Below are 23555 nucleotides of genomic sequence, written 5' to 3' on the forward strand. Positions count from 1 at the left end.
TGGGTTGCCGAGTACCAGAACAGGTCTGGGGACAGCCAACTTCATGAAAGCCCACTACTAGCATGGAGGCTACCTCCAGGTGCCACTGCTGGGCATGCCCAACTGAGGCAGCACTTTGGAGCCACATCTCACATCCACCCTGGGCATCCTTCTGGGCCACAAGAACAAGTCATCAGACTCTGGCCACCAGCCTCTGCTTCAGGGGATGAGGTACTCCTCCTAATGGGCCTCTTCAGCCTACAAGGTAATGACTCCCTCCCTGGTAGGCATGGCAGCCCCTTCCCTCTCAATAGGAGAGAGTGAAAGTTCAGTAAGTTCCTTAGGGAGTGTGTCCTATATTATCCAACCTACAAGTGAGACTTTACTGCCATTATCAAAGGGTAGAATGATCGTGGAAGCCACCAAATAAATCTTTTTAAAGGACTGTGAGGTAAAGAGAATAAGTTAATGAAACGAAGTCTGTCATAAATAGCTCAGTTTGTTTTGTTTTTAAAGATTCTTTTTTATTTTGGAGAGATAGTTCCCCGGAGCAGGGGGAGTGAGAAGCTAAGGGAGATAACCTTCAGCAGACTACTTGCTGGGCCCAGAGCCCAACTCTGGGGCTTGATCTCTTGATCTCACCACCTTGAGATCATGACCTTTGCTGAAACCAAGAGTCAGAAGCTTAACCGGATGAGAAGCTCAGTTTTATAATAGGAAAATTGTAGGTGGTAGATTTCTAAATTCACATATGTTCTGCTGGAAAGTGGCAAGTTGGATGTAACCCAAGAACTTGCCCTGTTCTTAGGTAAGGAGTGACAATGAGGCTGGATCTTACTGTGGAGAATCAGTGGTCTCCCAAAATGAAATGGACAAATAAATCATTTTACACAATTTTAATTACCTGTCATTTCTCTAGCAAAGGACAAAACTACCATATTCTAGCCCCAAATTAAGTTAACATATTCTGAGTATTTGACGATAATAAAGATATTCTGCAAAGCTTTCATAATGTTCTTGGGTCCATACACAATGTTTGAAACACAGTTAAGATCAATAACTTTTGGTGGGAGATGACTTTTGATTTAGAATAATAAGTTTCAATAAATACCCATACAGTTTTATTTTTCTTTTATTTATTTTTTTCCCAGTTTTCCTTTTGGCATGACATTTCTAACTCTTAAATAGGCTGTAAATCCCTTCGAAACAGATTTCATTCTGAGAAGCTAAGTGGTGAAAGGTCATTTTGTCACAGGAGGAAGAAACCTTCTCTCACGGCTTCTTGCTGGAATAAACTGGATGAGTCCCATTTGTGAGGCATACCAGCTTGAGGCCCCCGATGTAACTACTCCTTTTTTTCCTTCTTCCCTCTTTTTGCAAACTTCCGGTAACAGAACAGACAACACTGTGTGGTGACAAATATAGCAGCTGCCACACAGGCCAGCAGGAACCCAATCACATCCAGAGAGTGGTACTGGAACCAGGTGAGGTCATGGGAGGCCGGCCTCAGGTGTTTGGCTCCTTTGTGGCGCATGACAAACTCTATCCAGAAGACAGCTCGATCCAAGGGCTTTATAGGCTGGTCGTGGTGAATCCTTGATAATCTCATAGCGTTCTCTTTGTATCTAAACAGAAACATAAAGATACCGACATTGAAAGGAAGCTCATTTGCCTAATCGTATAATTCCCATGAAAGGTTTTTGAAAAGGGCCATACAAATGGTTCAAAATATATGTCATAGAGTTACAGAAACCGTATGTTTTTTATTTGGATCCGCACTGGAGATTTGGCATTTAAATTGGAATTTTCCCATCACCAACTATTCTAAGAAGTGAAAATGGAAGTGCAGTGAGGATAGTTTGATCTTTTCTAACAGAGGAAATGCTATGGGCCCTTGTAACAGCTGTAAATAAGATGGTGGGAATGCTCTTGTCGAATGACCTCATGAAGCAGCAAAGGGAATTGTGTCATGGTAAGTAAAATGCCACCTCACTGGTCTCCGTCTCCACTCTTCTACCCTCTACTCTTTATTTTCCATCATGTAGCCAGTCTGATTTTTGAAACTGATATCAGATCATGGCACTTCCCTGTTCAAAATTTCCATCTGGCTTCTCATTACCTTTAGAATAAAATACAGCTATGGGTTTTGGACTATAGGATCTTGCAGATACAGCCCCCTGGCAACCTCTCCTCCTGTCACTTTGTCCCATGTACACTCTGTTGCAGGCATAAAAGCCTGCTAGGAGTTCACTAAAGTTGCCAAACATGTCCTCACTTAAGCACCTTTGCACTTCCTGTCCCCTCTGTCTCTGTGCTGGACACTCTTTCCTGCAACACTCCAAAGCTGCTTCTACATGTTGATGACCCAGCTCTGTGTTCCATCTAAGGGTTTTCTGGGCCACACTATCAAAGCACCCTTAGACATTTGGGATGTGTGTGTGTGCATGCGTGTGTGTGCTACTCTTTGAAACCTAGAATTTTAAAATATATTTTCCATAATAATATTTAAATATATAACATAAGAAAAATGCACATAGACTTAACTGAATAGCTCATAAATTCAAAATTAGCTAGAATATTATTGTGAAGTAGATAAAATAATATACCTACTATTAAGATATTGATATGGGGTATCACACACTATCCAGGAGGATCCCATCTTCTCTGACTTTTTTAGCCATCATAGATTAGCTTTTATTATTTATGGATCAGAATAACAAGATAACACTCATTTCCTTTTGTCTTTTGTCTAATAGTTGTCGGTTAATTCTATTACTGTATAATATTCCATTGTTTGGCACTACCGCAGAGTATTTCTTCATTTAATGATCAATGGACACTTGTGTTAACAATTTTTTAGTCGTTATTACTAAAGCTTTCATAAAAATCTTGTGTATTTCTTTAGATTTACATGTTAATACAGTTGTGTTTCTATATAATGTGAAAGTGCAATTGCTGAGAAGAAGGTTATTTAGGGTTGTGATTTCTTTATTGACTGAATTATGTAGAAGTATATTGCTTAATTTCCAAAATTTAGAGATGTTTCCATTATCTTTCTTTTTGACAATTTCTAAGTGACTTCCAGTAAGGCTGGACAGTATACTGCTGATGATTTAGATTTTCCAAATTTACTCTTGGTGTATAGCCCAGCATATGGTTAATTCCAGTATCTATTCCATCCTTGACATATATGTATTCTCTGTCGTGTTATATATTATGATGTATATGTATGTCAGATAGTTTTATTTCAAATTGAATCCTTGAAATCATTTAGGAATTTAGTCATTCCATTATCTTCTCCGTCCATCCATCCTTCCTTTCTTCCTTTCTTCTTTCTTTCTTTTTTTGTCTTCTTTTTCTATGTTATTAGAAAGATGTTTGAAAACTCAATATTATGACTATAGAGTTGTGTATTTGTTTTTTCTTTTGTCTACATGTGCTGCATTTTGATATTTTCGTAGTAGGTGTCACCAGGTACTAATTTGTGTTGTTTTGATAGATCAGTCTATGTATCGTTATGAAATATGTATCTTTATTTTTGTTAGTGATTCTGGAGTACTGTGTCTGATAGTCGCATAGGCACAACATGTTTCTAAATGGTTACTGCTAAAATAGATCATTTTCTAACTTTGTACTTAAAATACTCTTCTATATTTCTGTGTGAACATTTCTTATAAACAGTATATAGTTTTTATTTTTTTATTTTTTTTTAAAGATTTTATTTATTTATTTATTTGACAGAGAGAAATCACAAGTAGATGGAGAGGCAGGCAGAGAGAGAGAGAGAGAGGGAAGCAGGCTCCCTGCTGAGCAGAGAGCCCGATGCGGGACTCGATCCCAGGACCCTGAGATCATGACCTGATCCGAAGGCAGCGGCTTAACCCACTGAGCCACCCAGGCACCCAACAGTATATAGTTTTTAAAATGCATTCTGACAACATTTGTCTTTAAATTATGCAATCTGTTTAAGTTTAATGTAAGTGCTGGCATATTTATATTTTTACCTACTGTCTCATTCTCTATTTTCCGTTCTATTTCTCCAAACTGCCATATATTTCTTTTTCTTTCTTATCTATTTAAAGTATTTTATTAATTCATTATTCTACCATTTTCTTCTTGTTAACACATTTTTCGCTATTTCTTTAGATGATACCCTCCTAATATAATATTAATACTGATAGTATTATCAGTGGTTACTGTGCTAGGCACTACAAATTCCCACACATTATTTTCCTGTGTAATATAGAAAATTTCTTTATTTGTCTTATCATCTTTAAAAAGTTTTCTCTTCAAGGGATACAATCAAGAAAGTGAAAAATCAAGTCAACCAGAATGGAAGAAAACATTATCAAATCATCTATCTGCTAATGTGTTATTTTCATAACACATAAAAAGTTCTTTAATAAGGTGAGACAAATCATCAAATTTAAAAATTATCAAAGAACTGGAATAGACATTTCTCTAAAGAGGATAAATGGATGGCAACTGGCATATGAAAAGATGCTTAATAACTTAGGCTCTAAGGGAAATGCTAATCAAGAGCACAAGGAGAGAGCACTTCACAACCACTGGGATGTCTATAATAAAACAGATGATAGAGACACCTGGGTGGCTCAGTGGGTTAAGCCTCTGCCTTCAGCTCAGTTCATGATCTCAGGGTCCTGGGCTTGAGCCCTGAATCAGGCTCCCTGCTCAGTGGTGAGCCTGCTTCCTCATCTCTCTCTGCCTGTCTCTCTGCCTACTTGTGATCTCTATCAAATAAATAAATAAATAAATCTATAAAAAAAAAAAGATGATAACAAGTATTGGTAATGATGTAAAGAACTTGAATCTCCCATACTCAGCTGGTGGAAATGTAAAATGATGCATCTCATTTGGATATCATTTTGCAGTTCTTTATTTTTTTTTTTAAAGATTTTATTTATTTATGGGTGGGGGGGAGAGTGAGCACAGGCAGACAGAATGGCAGGCAGAGGCAGAGGGAGAAGCAGGCTCCCCGCTGAGCAAGGAGCCCGATGTGGGACTCGATCCCAGGACGCTGGGATCATGACCTGAGCTGAAGGCAGCTGCTTAACCAACTGAGCCACCCAGGCGTCCCTCATTTTGCAGTTCTTCACAGAGTTAACATATGACCAGCAATTCTACTCCTAGAATTTCCAGAAATTTCCTTTCATTTCCAAAAGAAGTGAAAAAATTTGTTCACACAATAACATATGTTGTAATCTTTATAATTCCTAAATGTGGAAATAATCAAAATGTTCATGAACTGATGAATGAAAAATAGATTGTAATATATCCATACCATAGGATATTATTCAGCAATGCAAAACTACCACATCAGTGAAACTTGAAAATATGCCAAGCGAAAGAAGCCACGTACAAAAGGCCATAAATTGTATGATTCCATTTGTATGAAATATACAGAATACAGCAATTAGAAGAGCCAGAAAGAAGATTGTTTACTTAAGGCAAGAGGAATGGGAAATGACTTCTAAGTCATATGCAATTCCTTTTTGGGTTAATGAAAATGTCCCAAACTTAGATTATAGTCATGGCTTCATAATTCTGTAACATACTACATATGTTTGATTTTTTGTACCTTAAATATTATGGTACATAAATCACATATTATAAAATATATTAAAATAAAAATAAAAATTAATTTTTGGGCAAAAAGATTTATAGTTTTGGAAATTTTTGTTGCTGAATTGAAAGTTATTTTACATATCTGCAAATTCTTCATTCTTTCATTCTAGGAATTCTATCATATTTTTTAAAAATGTGTCCTTACTATTCCATATACAACTTTTGCATTTGCTCATATAGAAAATTGTTGCAGCCCATTAAATCAATGGGGTTAAAAAGCAACTTTGCAAAAAATGTCTGGTTGAAAATAAAGGTAGATTTAAGATCAATTATATATATTAAAATTTCAAAATTAGCTTCTTAAATATAGGATGAAATGCATAGTCATCATTGATAGAAGAACCTATCTCTAAATACTATTAATGAAAAAAAATTATAATACTCACGAAGGGTTATTAATGACCATCCTCAATGCATTGAGCAAATCTGTACTAGACAGTGTGTGGAAATCCAGACTGACAGCTGCTCCCTTGGCCTTCAGGTGAGCAAGGTTATCAGGTTGATCCGCAAACAAGGGAATGCCCACCATTGGAATCCCATGGTGGATCGCCTCATAGATGCCATTGGTTCCACCATGAGTTACAAAGGCTTTGGTTTTTGGATGACCTAGGATTGGATGAATCTCAGCACATTAGTAATTATAATTCTTAGGAAAAAAAAAAGAGAATTTAGCAACATAAGGCACATAGTATAATAAATATGAAATAGCATTAAAATGTCTTTTAGATGCCAGAGTAAGAAGAGCAAAAATATGCTGGAGAAGTAAATTAAAATTGGTGTGGCAGTTGTAACTTGAAAAATGGTTATATGATGGCTGAACAGACAGATTGAAAGGGAAAATTCTGGATAAAGAAGAGCATTTTCAAAAAAAAAATAAAAGAAATAAAAGAAAAGGAGGTGGCATGTTAAAACATAGAACATAGTCTCTTAAACAGTAAAGTCACTGAAACTAACATGTAGAGTGTCAAGGCAAAAGGAAGTATGAGAGTGGTGGTTCAAGTCAGGGGAAAGAAAGACTGTACTTTATCATGAAATGTGTTATGACTTCATGAAAAAGATTATGGTGTTTTCCTGGAGAAAGTGTAGAGTCACTGGGAATAATTTTTCACTAGCACTAAATAGCCATGCAGAATGAGAAATGATAGGAATAAAGTGGGAGAATCAGGAGACAAAGTGATGATCCATTTAGTTATTAAAAATTTATTGGGAGAGGCAAGATTGTGGAAGAGTAAGGGACCTCATTTCATCTTGTCCCTGAATTTAGCCAGATAACTATCAAACCATTCTGACCACCTATGAATTCAACTTGAGATGTAAGAACAGATTTGCTGAAGTTCTACAAATGTGGGCACTTTTTGCAAGGTGGGAGGTGCAGCAAAATGAATCTGAGGGTATATTCGGAAGATAGATGGTAGGGGGAGGGAGCGTCCACAAGCTACCAGAAAGTAATTTAGCCCTGGAGGGCAAATTCAGACTCTTTAGAAGTATGTTCCAGGGAGAGATGTCCCTTCCTGAAAAGTGCTCAGGTGGCAAAGTGGGGCAGAATCCTAGGTGGGACAGTGTGGTCTCAGGATCCCTGGGGTCACAGAAAGAACAGAGGTGCCTGAGCTGCAGAATTCCCAATCCATTAGAGGAGAGAAACCAGTTATGTTCAGTGAGACAGGGAGGGGGCTCTCAGCTCAGTTTGCCATAAACTGCAAACTGCACCATGATCGGGTGACCATTCTCTATGTGGGGGACCTCCAAAGGGCAGAAATGTGGTGACCCTCCACTTTTCCCTGGGAGGATCAGTGTGGGTGCATACCACACAAGCCTGCAGTTTGGCACACACAGAACTGAAAACTGCTTATCCCTGAAGACTTGCTGAAGAGAAGGGGCTCTGATCTTTTAGCAACAGGGCTAAAGACTGGCATGCAGCCATTTTTATTTTCATCCTCCAAAGAGGCACAGAGGGTCTTCAGTGAATAAGAGTCACATAGAGCAATCAGAAAGCTTACACTGAGCCCAGCCCCTGGCAAGTTGTTGTGCAAATCTACCCAGGCAAAGACATCTGAGAATCAGTGCAGCTGGTTCTCCTAGAAGACCAGCAGAAACAATAGCAACACCCAGTTTTTGGAGCACAGAGGACTTCAAAACTCCAGCACTGGGAGAAAATAGTATATAGAATTCAGTTTTTTCTCGAGTCATTTAACTTTCAGGTTAAAATCTCTTATTCTTTTATTCTTTTTATCTTTTTCAACTGGTTTCTTATGTTATTATTTTTTTAAACATATTGTTTATACGTGTGTGAGAGAGAGAATGAGCAAAGGGGAATCACAGAGGGAAAGAGAGAGAGAGTAGTTTTCATGCTGAGGAGGGAACCAGATGAAGGGCTCAATCTCAAAACCTGGAGATCATGAGCTGAGCCAAAGGCAATAGCTTAAGTGGCTGAGCCACCCAGGCACCACAACTGGTTTCTTATTTTATTAATTCTTTGTTTTTAAGTATTTTTAAACTTTCATTTCTAAATTTACATTTTATAGATTTATTCTTCATTTTTAGCTTCCTTTCACTGTTGCAATTTTATTTTTGTTTATATAAGTTTTGCTTTCTTTACAGTTTTGGGATTTAGTGTCTTGTAATAGACCAAAATACACCCTGAACCAAGTGGATCACTATGTTTTGTCCACCTGGGAGATTATAATCTCTCTAACCACCTTTTTTTTTCTTTTTTAGTTTCTGACCTGTTTGGATTTGTCTAGTGTGTGTTTCATTTCAATCGTGGTTGATATTTTTTATTTTGTTGTCTCTTTCTTCCATTCTTCTCTGGGTAAAATGACTAGAAGGAGGAAATCACAACAAAAGAAAGAACTATAGGTGATACTCTCCACCATAGATATAAGCAATATGGATATAATTAAAATGCCAGAGCTGGAAATTAGGATAATGATTATAAAGTTACCAAGTGTGCTTGAAAAAAGCATAAAACACACTAGAGAATCTCTTAATGCAGAAATAAAATCTAATCAGGCTTAAATTAAGAATACTTTAACTGAGATGCTATCTAAAATGGATGCTCTTACAGCTAAGGTAAATGACGCAGAAGAGAGAGTCAGTGACACAGAAGAAAAGATAATGGAAAGGAAGGAAGGAAGCCAGAAAAAAGCAAGAAAAACAACTAATCAAACCAGAGGGTAAGGGGGGGATTTGATAAATTAGTGATCCCATAAATAAAATAATATTAGAGTTTTGGGGGTCTGAGAGGAAGAGGAAGAAATGTCCATGAGGCATATTTGAGCAAATCATGGCTGAGAATTTCCCTAATCTGAGGAAGGAAACAGGCATTCAAGTCCAGGAGGCACAGAGAATCACCCTGAAAATCAATAAAAATAGATCAACACCTTGACACATAACAATGAAACTTGCAAATCTCAGAGACAAAAAGAAAATCCTGAAAGCAGCTTGGGACAAGAGGTCCATAACCTACAAAAGTAGAGACATTAGACTTGCAGAGACCTATCCAAGAGAACTGGCAAGCCAGAAACGACTGGCATGATATATTTAGAGTGCTAAATAAGAAAAATAGGAAACCAAGAATATTTTATCCAGCAAGCCTGTCATTCAAAATAGGAGAGAGCAAAGGTTTCCAGGACAAACAGAATCTCAAAGAATTTCTGATCACTAAACCAGTTCTAAAAGTAGTATTAAAGGTGATCCTTTAAGTGAAGAGAGTGTCCAAAAGTAACATAGACCAGAAAGGAACAGAGACAACCTACAGAATCAGTGACTTTACAGTTAGTACAATAGCACTAAAGTCATATCTTTCAATAGTTACTCTGAATGTAAATGGGCTAAATGGACTAACTGAAAGACACAGGGTATCAGATTACATTAAAAAAGCAAGATGCATCGATATGCTGTCTGTAAGAGACACATTTTAGACTCAAAGACACCTCCAGATTGAAAGTGAGGGGGTAGAAAACCATTTTTCATGCTAATGGGCATCAAAAGAAAGCTGGGGTGGCAATCCTCATATCAGAAAAATCAGATTTTAAACCAAAGTCTGTAGAAAGGGATGAGGAGAAACAGTATATCATAAGTAAAGGGTCTTTCCAACAAGAAGATCGAAAAATTATAAATATGTATGTTTTTAACTTGGGAGCAGTGATTTATATATGTATATTAATAATCAAATTAAAGTAACACCTTGATAGTAATACAATAATAGGGAATTTCAATATCCCACTCACTGTAATGGACATCTAACTGAAGATCAACAAGGAAACAAGGGCTTTGGATGACACAGTGGACGAGATGGACTTCAAAGATATATAAGGCATTCCATCTAAAGCAACAGGATACACATTCTTCTCAAGTGCACATGGATCATTCTCCAGAATAAATCACATACAGGGTCACAAATTGTTTTTCAACCCATATCAAAAGATTGGGATTATCCCTGGCATATTTTCAGGGCATGATGCTTTGAACTTGATTTCAATTACAAGAGGATGTTTGGAAGGAACTCAAACATTTGAAGGTAAAAGCGAAGTCTCCTAAAGAATGAATGGTTGACCAGGATATTAAAGAAGAATTATAAAGTTGCATGGAAACCAATGAGAATAAAAACACAACTGTTCAAAACCTTTCGAATGTGGCAAAGGCAGTCCTAAGAGGGTAGTACATGGCAATGCAAGCCTTTTTTAAAAAAAATTAGAAAAGTCTCAAGTACACAAACTAACTTTAAAACTCTAGAAGTTGGAGGAAGAACAGCAAATAAAGATTACACCAAGCAGAAGAAAAAAATAATAACGATTAGTGCACAAATCAATGAAATAGAAACCAAAAGAGTAGAGCAGATCAATGAAATTAGAAGCTGGTTCTTTCAGAGTTAATTACATCAATAAATCCCTACTCGCATTATCAAAAAGAAAGAGAAAGGACCCAAATTAATAAAATAATGAATGAAAGAGGAGAGATCATGCTCAACATCAAGGAAATAAAAATAATTTTAAGTACATGTTATGAGCAACTACATGCCAACAAATTAGGCAATCTTGAAGAAATGGCTGCATTTCTGGAGATGTATAACCTACTAAAACTGAAACAAGAAGAAATAGAAAATGTGAACACACTGATAACCAGGAAGGAAACTAAAATAATAAGAAGAAATCTCCCAACCAACAAGACACGAGAGCTGACGGCTTCCCACAGGAGTTCTACCAAACGTTTAAAGGAGAAATAATACCTAGTCTTCTGAAGCTGTTGCAAAAAATAGAAATGGAAGGAAAACTTCTGAACTCATTTTATGAGGCCAGTGTTACCTTGATCTCCAAACCAAAGGCCCCACCAAAAAGGAGCAATACACCTGATGAACATGGATGCAAAATATCTCACCAAGATAGTAGCCAATAAGATCCAACAGTGCATTAAGAGGATTACTCACCACAGTGAAGTGAGACTTATTCCTGGGCTGCAAGGGTGGTTTTGCACTCACAAACTAATCAATGTAATACATCACATTAATAAAAGAAAGGGCAAGAACCATATATGTCCTTCTCTATTGATGCAGAAAAACATTTGACAAAACACAGTATGGTTCTTGATTAAAACTCTCCAGAGTGTCGGCAGAGAGGAAACCTATCTCAGTATCATAAAAGCCATCTATGAAAAGCCCACAGTGAATATCATTCTCAATGGGGGGAAAACAGAGCTTTTCCTCTAAGGTCAGGAATATGACAGGGATGCCCACTCCCACCATTTTTGTTCAACATAGTACTGGAAGTCCTAGCCTCAGCAGTCAGACAACAAAAGGAAATAAAATGCATTCAAATTGGCAAAGAGGAAGTGAGACTCTCACTCTTTGCTGATGACATGATACCTTATGTGGAAAATCCCAAATACTCTACCCCCAAATTGCTAGAACTGATACAGGAATTCAGGCACATGGCAGGAAATAAAATCAGTGTACGGAGATCAGTTGCATTTCTATACTAACAATGAGACAGAAGAAAGAGAAATTGAGGAGTCTATCCTATTTAAAACTGCACCCAAAACCATAAGATACATTGAAATAAACCTAACCAAAGAGGTAAAGGGTCTGTACTCTAAAAATTACAGAAGACTTTTGAAAGAATTTTAGGAGGACACAAAGAAATGAAAAAAAAAATATTCCATGCTCATGGATTGGAAGAATAAATATTGTTAAAAAGTCTATGGTACCCAGAACAATCTACACATTCAGTGTAATCCCAATCAAAATACCATAAAAATTTTTCAAAGAGCTGGTACAGATAATCCTAAAATTTGTATGGCTCCAGAAAAGATCCCAAATGTTGAAAAAGAAATGTTGAGAAAGGATTGTTGAAAGGAAGGTTGAAGAAAGAAATGTTGAAAAAGAAAACCAAAATTGGTGGCATCACAATTCTGGACTTTAAGCTCTATTACAAAACTGTAATCATCAAGATAGCGTGGTATTGGCACAAAAACAGATACTTAGACCAATGGAAAAGAGGAGAGAACCTAAAAATGAACCCTCAACTTTATGGCCCACTAATCTTTGACAAAGCAGGAAAGAATATGCAATGAAAAAAGGACAGTCTCTTCAATAGATTGTGCTAGGAAAATTGGACAGCCACATGTAGAAGAATGAAACTGGACTATTTCCTACACCATGCACAAAGATAAACTCAAAATGGATGAAAGGCCTAACTGTGAGACAGGAATCCACCCAAATTCTAGAGAACACAGGTTGCAACCTCTTCAACCTCAGCCACAGCACCTTCTTGCTCACATGTCTCCATTGGCAAAGGGAACAAAGCAAAAATGAACTGTTGGGACTTCACCAAGATAATACATTCCTGCACAGCAGAGGAAAGAGGCAACCTAAAGAATGGGAGAAGATATTTGCAAACGACATATTAGATAAAGGGCTGATATACAAGATCTATAAAGAACTACATCAATACCAAAAAAAACAAAAAACAAAAAAACAAAAAAACAAATAATCCACTCAAGAAATGGGCAGAGGACCTGAAAAGACATTTCTCAAAGAAGACATAAATTTGGCAAACAGGCACATGAAAAACTGCTCAACATCCCTTGGCATCAGGGAAATACAAATCAAAACCACAGTGAGATACCACCTTACACCACTCAGAATGGCTAAAATTAACAAGACAGGAGACAACAAATGTTGGTGAGGATGTGAAGAAAGGGGAACCCTCTTACGCTGTTGGTGGGAAAGCAAGCTGGTGCTGCCACTCTGGAAAATATTATGGAGGTTCCTCAAGATGTTAAAAACAGAGCTACCTTATGACACAGGAATTGCACTTCTGGGTATTTACCTCAAATATACAAATGTGTTGATCTAAGGGAGCACTGCTATAACCCCCAGTGTTTATAGCAGCAATGTCCACAATAGCCAACCTGTAGAAAGAGCTGAGATATCCAAGGACAGATGAGTGGATAAAGATAATGTGGTATATTTATCCAATGGAATATTAGCCATCAGAAAGACTGAATACTTACCATTTACATTGACAGGGATGGAACTGGAGGGTATTATAATGAATGAAATATGTCAATCAGAGAAAGACAATAATCTTATGCTTTCACCCGTATGTGGAATATAAGAAACAGCACAGAGGATCATAGGAGAAGGAGGGATAACAGAATGGAAAGAAATCATACAGGGAGGCAAACCTATGGTTTGTCCCTATAGGAGCATACTAAGGGTTGCTGGAGGCTAGGTGGATGGGAGATGGGGTAACTGGATGATGGACATTAGGGAGGACACTTGACGTGATGAGCACTGGGTGTTATATGCAATTGATAAATTATTGAAAAGTACAACTGAAACTAATGATGCACTCTATGCTGGCTATTTGAATTTAAATTAAAAATTAAAATCTGAATTACCCTTGAGAAGTAACTACACCTGAAATAAAGATACTTTGATTCTGGCCATAAGGAATGTGACTGTGTATAATAACATGCCGTATCTGATCTTTCTCCCGCTAGCACTGCAAAATAAATGTAAGGAAGGTAAGTTTTGTTTTTGGATTTTTCAATAGTAAATATTCAATCAATTTGCTTCTTGGGAACTCTTATCATTTTGTTTTGCATTATTTTTAATGTTCTCCCGATTCTTACCAAGAAGGTCATTCTGGGGAATCCAGTCATACAGCCGAGTATTTGGTCCTAAGTTGTCTGGTTTCTTGCCAGCAAATCTCCATAGAACCTGTTAAAGAAAATTCCTTATTTCATAAGTTGAAACTTTGAAGTTATAGTGTATTAGAATTTTAATAAATTAAGAGATAATCTAGTTAGACCTCTTTCACTGACTGATATAAATAAGGACAAAAATATTAAAAATGAGACTACCAAAATGCTGGTATAATAAAATACCCACATTTTTAACTTATTTTTATATTCAATCAGGTATGAATGTAATCATGAGGTTTCTCACATAGAGATTAGACAAATGAGATTAACAGTGAGAAATATAAGTATTTAAGAAATTTTTAGAGAGTTATAATTCTAGTGCAAACAACTTGGAAATTACTAAGATCTACACATTTGTTTTGTTTTATCTATTATAATTGCTGTCATCTTCCAATGTAATATTACCTATTTATTTCTTTTGAAGTGTTACAGGAGGGAGTTCATGTATATCCACTTGTTCCATATGTTATTTTATTAGAGTTTTACGTCTTTTGATATACAAAAAAGCTAAATATGCAATCTCTTGTTTGTGCGAAATAAATATTTCTGCTTACCAGTAATTTATTAATATAAATAACTTCTCTTAGTACATAAAATTTCTTTTACATTACTAATTATTAGGCACTACCTCCAAGAAAAAGGTAATTTTTTACATGAATCCAGATTATTAATACTATTTCTTGGTTTGGAAATTCTTTAAATGTTACAAAGAAGAGCCTATTGGAACTTCAGAAATAACAGTGCAGCTGTTGAGAAACATCCCAAACTGTGATGACGCTACATTTTATTTAACCGATTGTTAACACTTCAGTGATGCACTACAAAACATTGATAACATGGATTAATATGAGTTCTATACCCAAGCAATTTCCATTCCCAGTACCAAGATAGATTGATTTCCGAATTCCCTTGGAATCCACATAAATTGGACGATGGTTTACATTGGTTAACACATATTTGTTATGCAAATGTTTAAGTAACTTTAGATATTAAGTGAACATTAGCATAAAGAGAAACTGTATCAGTAAACCAAAAAGTAGTTCACAAACATCCAAATACTCCAGGTGTTTTCTATATATCAGAAAATAATTTACTACTATATTTTATGTAGAAAGAGGCATTTGGAATTTTCCCTTCCTAGGCTTGTTGCTGGTTGACTCCTTAATATATTTCATTTCCTCCCTTAATCAGGAGGAGTTACTATTCTGTTAAGTTAAAGTCCTTTTGGAACCACATATTACTAAGCTCAGGGTTACCTTGAGGGGTGGACTCATCTCCTCCCTTTTCATTTATTTTACTCTTAACAGGGTCCACTCCACCATTTGTGTCAGTTTTTCTCTTTCCCTGAATCATCTAGGCTGGGCGATTGCCAAAACATAGCTTGGTGAGCCTTGGCCGCCCTTTCTCTGAACAGCATACTGAGTTGGCTTTTCTCGAAAAGCGAGTGGAAGGAAAAAAAACCTGGATTATCCAGCAAGCATAAACTGCATGAAGCTTTTCAGACTTTTATCAGTTCCTGCTTAACATAACTGTTGAAATGTAACTCCTCAGTGAACATCTATGTGTTATTTAGTGCCCTTGGAAATCCTGTAAGGAGAAGGAGGGAATGACAGGACAGAATTTGGTGATTTCTGTATCTGCCCAAGATACATTCTAATAGCAAATGTTACACTGTATCTCCTAAATATATTCCTCCCAAATATCTTTCTTTCTGATCTCAATGTTAATGCCAAAGTTATTGTCAAAACACCTTCTGTACTACTTTACCATCTGCCACGTATATTTTGCTCATCTCTGAGATAAATTGGAGCTATCATCATGGTTTCCAGGTCATGAAGGAAAGGGTAAATATACTCTTTACACAGTTTAAGAGACTCATTAAGTAGTTGTATAGGATTAAGTTACTTTATCTAACCTTTTGTGGAATCTGTGCAAGGGCTGATGCAATCACATTGGCTTTTTCCTCTGGCAGGTTAGTGATCATAGACCCTAGTGTAAACACCACAATACCATTTTCTCCAGAGCTCTGGACAAACTCTTCCATTTCCTGTGAAGAAAAAATTTCTTCGATTACAAAAGAACACCATAGCAAACACTATTAAAAAAATTTCTACAGTGGTGCCTGGATGGCTTAGTCAATTAAATATCTGACTCTTGATTTTATCTCAGGTCATGATCTCAGGGTTGGGTGATTGAGCCCTGAGGCTGGCTCTACACTCATGGGAGAATCTGCACAGAGCATCTGCTGGTCTTCTCTCTCTCTCTCTCTTTCTCTCTCTCAACTCCCCTCCCCTATCCCCCATATCTCTCTCAAATAAATAAATCTAAAAAAAAAAAAATCTTCAAGCAGCTAAGGAGCTATACCAAATAGTATCAGGAGTTATTAAAGTAATGTCTGTTTTTATCTTTAAACTGTGGTGAAATACACACAGAAAAGTACCATTTTAACTACTCCTGGGTATGCAGTCAATATGTCTATATTTACACTGCTGGGTAACCAATCCCAGAACTTTTTCATCTTGCTAAACTGAAATTCTGTGTCCATTACATAACAATTTCTCACTCCCTCGTTCACCATCTTAACAACTATCATTATACCTTGTATTTCTATGAATCTGACTATTCCGCATATCTCGTGTAACAGTGTAATCATACCGTATCTGTCTTTTTGTGATAGCTCCCTTTCACTTTCTGTAACATCCTGAAGCTTTTCCACTTTAGAGTATGTGTTAGACGTTTCTTCTGTTTTATGACATTATATTTATGGATTTATCTGTTCCTGGACACTTGTGTTAGGCTGAATAGAACTTTTGCTAGTATTACCTCAGGACTTAGACTTTGAGAAAGTTACCATACGCACTTAAACATTTTGCAATCAAAATTGATATTAGGTTAACCCTCAAATAAGATTCTAGTTTCATCTTATTACCAATAAAAAGGTGGACAATGAGATGTTGAAGAGACCATAAAATCATTCAGTAAGGGATGCTTGTTTTTCTTATGTCTTAAGGTAAATTATCAATTTAAACATATTACCTTATTGCTTTCTTTCATAAAGTATCATTTAATACACTAACAGAATCATTTTGAAATTTCATGCTTTGAATATTTTTCAGGTATAAATGGTAGAAATAATTTGGTCCTTATTAAATATGCAGAATTTGTGGTCCTTATTATATACAAAATGTAGTTTTTTCTATGCTCATTATGTTGAGAACCATGTTTCCCCAATGATTTTTTTAAGATTTTATTTATTTGTTTGTCAGTGGAAAGAGCACAAGCAGGCAGAGTGTCAGGCAGAGACAGAGGGAGAAGCAGGCTCCCCACTGAGCAAGGAGCCCAAAGCAGGAGTCTATCCCAAGACCCTGGGATCATGACCTGAGCAGAAGGCAGCCGCTTAACTGACTGAGCCACGCAGGTGTCCCTCTGCCAATGATCTTTACTGAGATTTTATCCAGCCTTGGTGTGTGGCAAAAAACACCTGTTTTCATAGGCAAAGAAACCCATTAATGCTCTAAGATGTCAAGCCTTGGGACTCAAATGAGGAATTGTGTAAATGTTGGAGTGAGAGCAAGTGAACATTGGATTTGACTGTAGATACTGTTGGGACACACAAACATTGTTGAGGAATGATATTTCTAAATAGAATACTAGTTAAATGCCTCAGAGCAAATAAAACAAAAGAGACAGGAATCACTTACCTTAGGCAGGGGTTTGGCAGGTTTACAGTGGAGTCCTCCAACAAACTCAAAATTTGGTAGGAGAGGGCGTGGAAATTCAAAATCCCAGTAGGTTCGAATGAGCCATATTTGAGCTTTCCCCCTTAACTCAGATAATGTAGTGGGTCTTCCTGAAGGGAAAAACAAACATCACATTAGAAAGAGAAAGGGGAAAAACTATATGATCATTTCCATATATGCAGAAAAAGCATTTGACAAGGATACACATCTATTCATGATAAAAAGTCACAACAAAGTTGGTTTAGAGGGAACACACCTCAAAAATAAAGGCCTTGTATGAAAAACCCACAGTGGACGTCATATTCAATGAGGAACAACTGAGACCTTTCCCCCCAAAGTCAGGAACAAGACAAGAATGTCCACCCTTATGCCTTTTATTCAACATAACTATGTTCTGGCTATTGCAATCAGACAACAACAACAAAAAAAGAAAATCCATTCAAATTGGTAAGGAAGAAGCAAAAACTTTACTATTTGTAGATGGCATAATATTATAGAAAACCCTGAAGAAAGAGTTAGTGTCCAAAATATATAAAGAACTTATACAACTCAATACCCCAAAACCAAATAATTCAATTTAAAAAAGGATAGAATACATGAACACACATTTCTCCAAAGAAGGCATACACTTGGCCAAAAGACACAGGAAAGATACTCAATACCACTCATCATCAGGGAAATACAAATTAAAACTCCAATGAGATATCACCTCACATCTTTCAGAATAGCTAAAATCAAAGCCACAAGAAACAAGTGTGGAGGTTTCTCAAAAAGTTAAAAATAGAAGTACCTTATGATTCAGTAATTGCACTACTAGGTATTTACCCAAAGCATACAAAAATACCTATTCGAAGGGATACATGTACTCCAATGTTTACAGCAGCATTATCTACAGTAGCCAAATTATGGAAGCAGCTTAAGTGTTCATCAGCTGATGAATGGCTAAAGAAGAAGTGGTATATTTTTACAACAAATATTACCCAGCCATAAAAAAAGAATGAGATCTTAGGGCACCCAGCTGGCTCACTTGGTTAAGCATCCAACTCTTGGTTTTGGCTCAGGTCCTGATCTAGTGGTCGTGGGATGGAGCCCCACATGGGGCTTTGTGCTCAGTGTGGAGTATACTTCAGATTCTCTTTCTCTCTTTTTCCCTCTCTCTCCCTCAAATAAAGAAATAAAATATTCTTAAAAAAATGAAATCTCACAATTTGCAATGACATGGATGTAGCTAGATACTGTTATGTTAAGTAAAATAAGTTATTTAGAGAAAGACAAATATCATATGATTTTACTTATATGTAGAATTTAAGAATCCAAACAAAAAAGGCAAAGACAAAAAGAGAGAGAGAGAGGCCACCAAAGAAATAGACTCTTCAGTATAAAGAACGAACGGTATTACTAGAGGCACTGTGGGTAAGTGGATGGGTTCAGTAGGTGATGAGGGATTAAGGAGGACACTTCGGATGGGCGCAGAGTGATGTACAGAATTGTCGAATAACTATATTGTACACCTGAAACTAATATAACACTCTGTTAATTATACCGGAATTAAAATGAAAATTAAAACTTGTATCAGGATATAAAATCAATGCACAGAAATCCATTGCATTTTTATACACCAACAACAAGACAGAAGAAAGAGAAATTAAGGAGTCAATCCCATTTACAATTGCACCCAAAACGATCAAATACCTAGGAATAAACCTAACCAAAGAGACAAAGAACCTGTACTCAGAAAACTATAAAGTACTTATGAAAGAAATAGAGGAAGACACAAAGAAATGGAAAAACATCCATGCTTATGGATTGTAAGAACAAATATTGTGAAAATGTCTATGATACATAAAGTAATCTACACATTTAATGTAATTCCTATCAACATACCATCAATTTTTCCCCAAAGAAATGGAACAAATAATCATAAAATCTTTATGAAACCAGAAAAGTCTCCAAATAGCCAGAGAAATGTCGAAAAGGAACGTCAAAACAGACGCATAGATCAATAGAACAAAATAAAGAGCCCAGAAATAGACCCTAACTTCTATGGTCAACAAATCTTTAACAAAGCAGGAAAGAACGTCCAATGGAAAAAAGACAGTCTCTCCAATAAATGGTGTTGGGAAAATTGGACAGCCACATGAAGAAGAGTGAAAATGGGTCATTTCCTTACACCACACACAAAAATAGACTGCAAATGGATGAAAGACCTCAATGTGAGAAAGGAATCTATCAAAGTCCTTGAGGAGAACATGAGCAGCAACCTCTTTGACCTCAGCCGCAGCAACTTCTTCCTAGAAATATCACCAGAGGCAAGGGAAACAAGGGGGAAAATGAACTATTGGGAATTTATCAAGATCAAATCTTTTGTAGAGAGTTAAATGGATAAAGAAGATGTGGTGTATGCATGTGTGTGTGTGTGTGTACATACACAAATACACACACACACACACACACACACACACACATATATATATGTGTGTATATAATACACACATATATGTATATATGCAATGGAATACTATCCAGCCATCAAAAGAATTGAAATCTTGTAATTTGCAATGACAGTATGGAACTAGAGGGTAGTATACTAAGCAAAATAAGTCAGTCAGAGAAAGACAATAATCATGTGACCTCTCTGATATGAGGAATTTGAGAGAAAAGGTGGGGGTTTCAGGGGTAGTGATGGAAAAAATGAAACAAGATGGAATCAGGAAGGAGAAAAACCATAAGAGACTTTTAATCTCATGAAACAAACTGAGGGATACTGGTGGGTGGAGAGGTAGGGATAGGGTGGCTGGGTTATGGACATTGGGGAGGGTATATAGTATGCAGAGTGCTGTGAAGTGTATAAGACTGACAATTCAGACCTGTAACCCTCTGACAAATAATACATTATAGGTTAATACAAAATATTAAAACTTGGAAGAAAAATAAAAGTAAATAAATAAATAAGTAAAAAAATACCCTACAACAAGCAACAGGTAGAGGAAATAAGAGTAATGCATTGTGAATATACTAGAGTATTTTCTGAAGGGAATTTGGAATAATTTATTGAAAAATGTTTCAAAGTATTTATAGTTTGATAATAGAACACATATATGATACAAACATGTATAATGATGCAAATATATATTTACATACTTATAATGTTGTTCCTATGTATATATGAAAGACAATGTGTAAGTCTCATTTTTAACATCACAGTAGTACATTCACAATCATAAACAACTATTAAACCTAAGCCTCTATCAAATTAAACATACATTTATTTCCTTTGAAATGCTGCAAAAGTAACAGATGCAAATGTAAAGTTATTTGAGCTCCCCAATCAATTAAGCAATGGAAATACCTTCCTTAGAGTACTCAGTCTCATTTCTATAATTTAGCAAGCTATTCCCTAGAGCCTAGATTTTCCAAGAAAACTGTGAAGTTTTGAAAATATGACTTGATTCCTCGTAATCACCATTGCCCTTAGTTCACATTAGGAGCATAATAATATCTGTGTATTAAATAATATTTGCAAATAACAGCTGAAATATTTTCATCAAGTATGGAAATAGATATGTGCACTATTAATTTTGACTAATTTTTCTTTAATGGATTAACATAGTTTTCAAAAAATGTGAACTATTAATGTGGATGTGCACCCTTCAACAAGATTTTAGGCCTTTAGTGCATGATTTATAAGCCCTGGTGAAAGAATTTGTGATCGTTTGAAACTTCTTATTATAGATACCTGAGTCTGGGATAGAGCCAATATTTCTTCCAGTTATGAAGGAATCTTTGAGGTAATATGACAAAACATTATTATTTTTTAAATTAAAAAAGGGAAACAAGTGGAAATAATATCCTCAATACTCTATAGACAGTTGTATGAGAAAAATGTGACTCCTCAATTAACATCTCTGCTTTCATCAAGATAGTGAAATTTCTAATGTCTTTTTTTAAAAAGATTTTATCTGTTTTACAGAGAAAGAGAGCAGAAGCAGGGGAAGAGACAAGCAGAGCAAGAGAGAGGAACAGGCTCCCTGCTGAGAGAGAGCCCAATTCAGGGCTCAATCCGAGGACCCTGGGATCATGACCTGAGCTGAAGGCAGACGCTTAAACAACTGAGCCATCCAGGAACCCCTCTAATGTCTTTTTTTTTTAAAATGGGAAAAGTAAAGTAAAATGGATATGTAGGAAATAGGCACAGCAGAGAGGATTTTTAAGGCAGTGAAACTACTCTGATATAATAGTGGTGTATACATATCATTATAAATTTGCTAAAACCTATAGAATATACACCACCAAAAGTGAACTCCAGTATAAATTATAGACTTTGGATGGATAATAACGTGTCCGTGTAGGTTCATCAGTTGTAACAAATGTACCACTCTGGTGGGGGATGCTGATAATGGGGAACCTTATGCATGTGTGGGGGCAAGGGTTATCTGGGAAATCTTGACTCCATGTGCTGTCATTTAAAATTATTCTAAAAAGTAAAGCATACCAAAAGTAATATTTTCAACTTGTATTTAATAAATAACAAAGGAAGTTTAAAACACTTTATCCAGAAAAAAATAAAAAAAATTAAAAGTATTACAAACACAATGAATAGATATGTAATTGCTTCAAGAAATCCTTAGTGCTTTAATTTGTGGTTATTGACTTCCTGGAGTGTAATGTACTCAATAATGGATGACATGGTTGGAACTGGTCCTGTCATATAAGTCTTTCCATAATATTTGTGAGACTGGAAGATCATTTTATATTATCCTTTCATCATTTCATTTATAAATTCCTCTGACTTAATACAAACTCACCTTCCTAGGCACTAGGAATTAAGACTTCATGCTACCAATTAGAAACATGACTTACCTAGTACTTCACTGTAAAACTGATCCCAACTCTTCTCATTAAATGTTTGGAACCAAAAGTCAAAATAAAGCACATATATCATGTTTTTTACTCTTTCCATGAATGTCATTTGATCACTTAATTCTGACAAAATAACAGGCACATAGGACGGAGGAAAAGAAAGTCGTCCACTTTGCTTTTCAAATTCATAGCCAGGAGAGAAGCGAAGACTGTACACTAACGGTATTTTAAGTAGCTCAGCCAGCAGCTCACCACAGGGTCCAATGGTGTCTGCAAGAATGATGTCAAACCTCGATTCTTGTAGTTTGGTCATTAGCTTCCTGTTCAAAACTACATCTTCACAGAGCTTTTGAATAGCATCAGAAAATTTCCACAAAATTTCTTGCATTTGTGAAAAATATGTCCAAAATGTGTCTCTTGCCAAGTTATATATCCACATATCGAGCATTTTGCTGAAAAAATCCTTAAAATCATCTTTAAGTATGGATGCAGGGAAAATCTCATATTTGATAGCAGATGATATGTTTGGATTAACAAGAATGGAAGCTGAAGATGTCAGAACAGTCACTTCGTGACCTCTCTGGACAAGTTCATCTAGGATTGTCTTTATATTGATCCAGTGGCTATATTCTGTGGGCCACACCAGCACCTTTCCACAACTCCCAGAGCTGAAGTAACAACTGAGCTGTAGCAGCAGCAGAACGGAAATCCACTTCATAGACATCCTGGTGGAATGCAATGCTTCTTTGCAAATCATTGTTTCCTTGTCCCACTGCTTGTATATAAAGTCAAGGAGAAATCAATCACAAAGTTAAAGTATAACTCTTACATTTCAAAGTAAACACATTATATGAATAGTCAGATTATTTGGATGGCATAAGGAAAACGGCAAAGGCAGATGATTTCATCTGTATACACAAGTGTTTAATATCTGTTTGATCCTTATAAGTTCTATCATCTGACTAAGAGCCAATGACCTAACATGTGCAAGTTATCTGTCTTTTGTAATATATTTTGAAAGAACACTAGTGACAGTGGTGAGAGGTCACTGTCTGCAGTCCCATTAACAGAAGAATTAAAGTTATTTTACAGGTGAATATTATTTCTTGGATATGATGGTTCAAG

At 36.2% G+C, this 23555-nt stretch overlaps 1 protein-coding gene across 1 annotated transcript; it reads right to left on the reverse strand.

The window, feature by feature from the left end:
* Positions 1 to 860: 860 nt before the first annotated feature.
* On the reverse strand, positions 861 to 23196 carry LOC116585147 (UDP-glucuronosyltransferase 2B31-like). Its single transcript, XM_032334474.1, has 6 exons — positions 22431 to 23196; positions 17532 to 17680; positions 15746 to 15877; positions 13759 to 13846; positions 6012 to 6231; positions 861 to 1604 (listed from the first exon to the last, which is right to left on the reverse strand). The coding sequence occupies exons 1-6, from the start codon at positions 23185 to 23187 to the stop codon at positions 1325 to 1327; spliced, it is 1626 nt and encodes a 541-aa protein (XP_032190365.1). The 5' UTR covers positions 23188 to 23196; the 3' UTR covers positions 861 to 1324.
* Positions 23197 to 23555: the final 359 nt, after the last annotated feature.

The sequence above is a fragment of the Mustela erminea genome, chromosome 2 (assembly GCF_009829155.1).
Source record: "Mustela erminea isolate mMusErm1 chromosome 2, mMusErm1.Pri, whole genome shotgun sequence".
Classification (NCBI taxonomy): domain Eukaryota; kingdom Metazoa; phylum Chordata; class Mammalia; order Carnivora; family Mustelidae; genus Mustela; species Mustela erminea.